Source organism: Lontra canadensis, unplaced genomic scaffold (genome assembly GCF_010015895.1).
Source record: "Lontra canadensis isolate GAN:19392208 unplaced genomic scaffold, GSC_riverotter_1.0 scaffold201, whole genome shotgun sequence".
Taxonomy (NCBI): Eukaryota; Metazoa; Chordata; class Mammalia; order Carnivora; family Mustelidae; genus Lontra; species Lontra canadensis.
In genome coordinates this window covers 826,380-828,566 of record NW_022631195.1, presented here as the reverse complement: position 1 = coordinate 828,566, position 2,187 = coordinate 826,380, and the positions used below count along the sequence as shown (strand labels likewise).

The following is a 2,187-nucleotide window of genomic DNA, read 5'->3' as shown; positions in this document are numbered from 1 at the left end:
CTGCTGTGTGGCCTTTATTCGGGGTTTCCACCCGGCCACCCCACCACCGCTTGGGGCCTTCCCCAGTTCAGTCTTCCTGATCGGGGTGCAGGCGCTCCCCGCTGCCCCTGGAGGACTGGCTAGGTCCTTGCACTCCCACGCCACCTGCTGAGGACCCAATGGCTTTATTGGAAACCGGAGTGGGGGGTACAGCCACTTGCCCCCCCCCCCACCCCGCACTGGCCTCCTGCGGCCTCTCCAGAAGGGCAGGCGTTGGACCCCTGTGTGGCGGGGGTGCCGGCAGCTTCGGACTCGGCCTCGGGCCGGGGCTCCTTGGGGGCCCCCCCAGGGGGTTCAGACCCAGGCTGCGGCTGCTTGTGGGGGCGGCGCCACTGCCGGAGCCTCAGGCGAACTTCCCCAGGCGGCCCAGAGTCTCAGCAGCCTTCACGCGCACCAGCGGGGCTGGGTCCTTGAGCAGCAGCTGGAGCGCTGGGGGGGGTGGGGGGGGACAGCGGGCTGCTGCCGAGGGTTGCCCGTGCAGCCTCTAGAGGACGCCCCGAGCCCAGGGCCGCTGCCAGCACCCCACCACCCAGCCCCGGCCTGGGCCTACCTCTCTCCCGGTGCGCACCCCCTCCCGCTCCCGCCCGCTGGGGCCACCCGCCCACCGCCCTCCTAAGACAGGCCTCTGCCGGGAGCGCCTGAGAGCCAACGGAAAGATAGTTTTTCCTTTTTTAGTGTTTTTTAAGCTCTTTTGGAACAGTTAAGAAGTTTCCGTGAATTACTAGAGACGATGAGGTCACCAGTGACAGGGGAAAAATCCTTGAAATCCAGGAAAATCACTTAGTCCCCCCTGGTGCCCACAGGTCACTGAGGCCCCGCACAGCCGGACAGGTTGGGGGTGGGGTGGGGGCGGGGCTCGCCCGGGGCTGACCTGCTGTGAGCGGCTCCAGGTCCACCTGCGGCCGGTGCTCTGCCTCCGCGTGCAGCACCAGGAACCCTGGGCGGCGGGGCGGGGTTAGGGGTGTGGCCAGGGGCGGGCCAGACAGGTGGGTGTGGCCTGAGGGGGCGCGGCTCACCTGTGAGCATCGGGGCGGCAGCGCGGACGTCCTCCCAACTGCTCTTGAAGTAGAACAGGCTGGTGCTCACCAGGCGGCCCAGCAGGTCTGGGAGGTGGTGCATCTGCCGAGAAGCCATGAGCGGGGCCCCGCCCGCCCCGGGACCCCGCGCCCCCGGCCCCCATGCCCCCGGCGCCCGCGCGCCCCGGGCCCGGCCCTCACCAGGAGTTTGCAGGCGCAGTTGAGGAACTCCCCGAAGTGCAGGCCCCGCCCCTCCCGGAGGTGCTTCTGCAGGGCCGCGGCCAGCTCCTCGCACTTGAGGTTGGGGCCGCTCATGCACAGGGCGAACCTGCAGGCCTGCGGGTCGTCCGGGTGAGTCCCCGCGACCGAGAGCCCGGCCCGCCCGGCCCCTGCGGGAGACTCACGCTGCTCACGGCGGCTTGGGGGTCCTGGAGGTGCAGCAGCAGGGGCACCAGCCCGCCCACGACCTGCTCCAGGAACCCGTCCTCACAGCCCCCGCCGTGGCAGGCCTTGTTGAGGTGCCCGAAGAGGCGGATGGAGGCAGAACGGAGCTCCACCTTCTCCTGCGAGGGTAGGGGGTGGACGGGCCGGTGTCCGCCAGTGCCGGGCCTCAGGCCGCTTCCCTATGCCACCCTCCCTGTCCCTGTGTAATGGGCATGTGCCCTGCCCGGCACGGGCACCCAGGAGGGATGGAGAGGGGCTGGCAAGAAAGAACTAGCCCTCATGGGATTGGGACCCCAGGACCCCAGCACCGCGCTCTAGAGGGTCTGCGGGGGGGGGGGCACAGGGGGGACACCCATGCTGTGGGGCCCAGGTAGCAGGGTAGAGCCGGGGCCTAAGGCTCAGAGAGGAGGTGCCACGGGGGTGGGAGGAACGTGAGGCCTCGGGCCCCCACGCCCCGCCCAGCCTACACTGTCGAAGAAGGGCCGGATGCGGATGGCGACGTGCGGCAGCACAGGGTGCAGGTCCTGGGGCTCCATCAGGTCCAGCAGTCTTGCCAGGCCCACCATGGCCTCCAGAGCCACCAGGCTGTGAGGGTCGTCCCCGTCGTCCAGCCCGCCAAGTACAGCGGTCAGAAGCTGGGGGCCATGGGCCTGCACCTGGGGGGGGCCCGCATTCAGCTGTGCCCCAG

General features: G+C 70.1%; 1 protein-coding gene across 5 annotated transcripts in view; it reads right to left on the bottom strand.

Annotated features, from left to right (window-relative positions):
* Positions 1-357: 357 nt before the first annotated feature.
* MROH1 (maestro heat like repeat family member 1) overlaps positions 358-2,187 on the bottom strand; it is a 45,862-nt gene continuing 44,032 nt past the window's right edge. For 2 of the 5 annotated variants that reach the window (XM_032848362.1, XM_032848364.1), the window contains 6 exons: positions 1,967-2,155; positions 1,460-1,618; positions 1,257-1,391; positions 1,056-1,158; positions 911-976; positions 358-468 (listed from right to left, as the gene is read on the bottom strand). In XM_032848362.1, coding sequence (XP_032704253.1) covers positions 383-468; positions 911-976; positions 1,056-1,158; positions 1,257-1,391; positions 1,460-1,618; positions 1,967-2,155 — 738 coding nt within the window. In that variant the 3' untranslated portion in view covers positions 358-382. The remainder of the gene's footprint in view (positions 469-910; positions 977-1,055; positions 1,159-1,256; positions 1,392-1,459; positions 1,619-1,966; positions 2,156-2,187) is intronic. The other 3 variants (XM_032848363.1, XM_032848365.1, XM_032848366.1) reach the window with 2 other exon arrangements.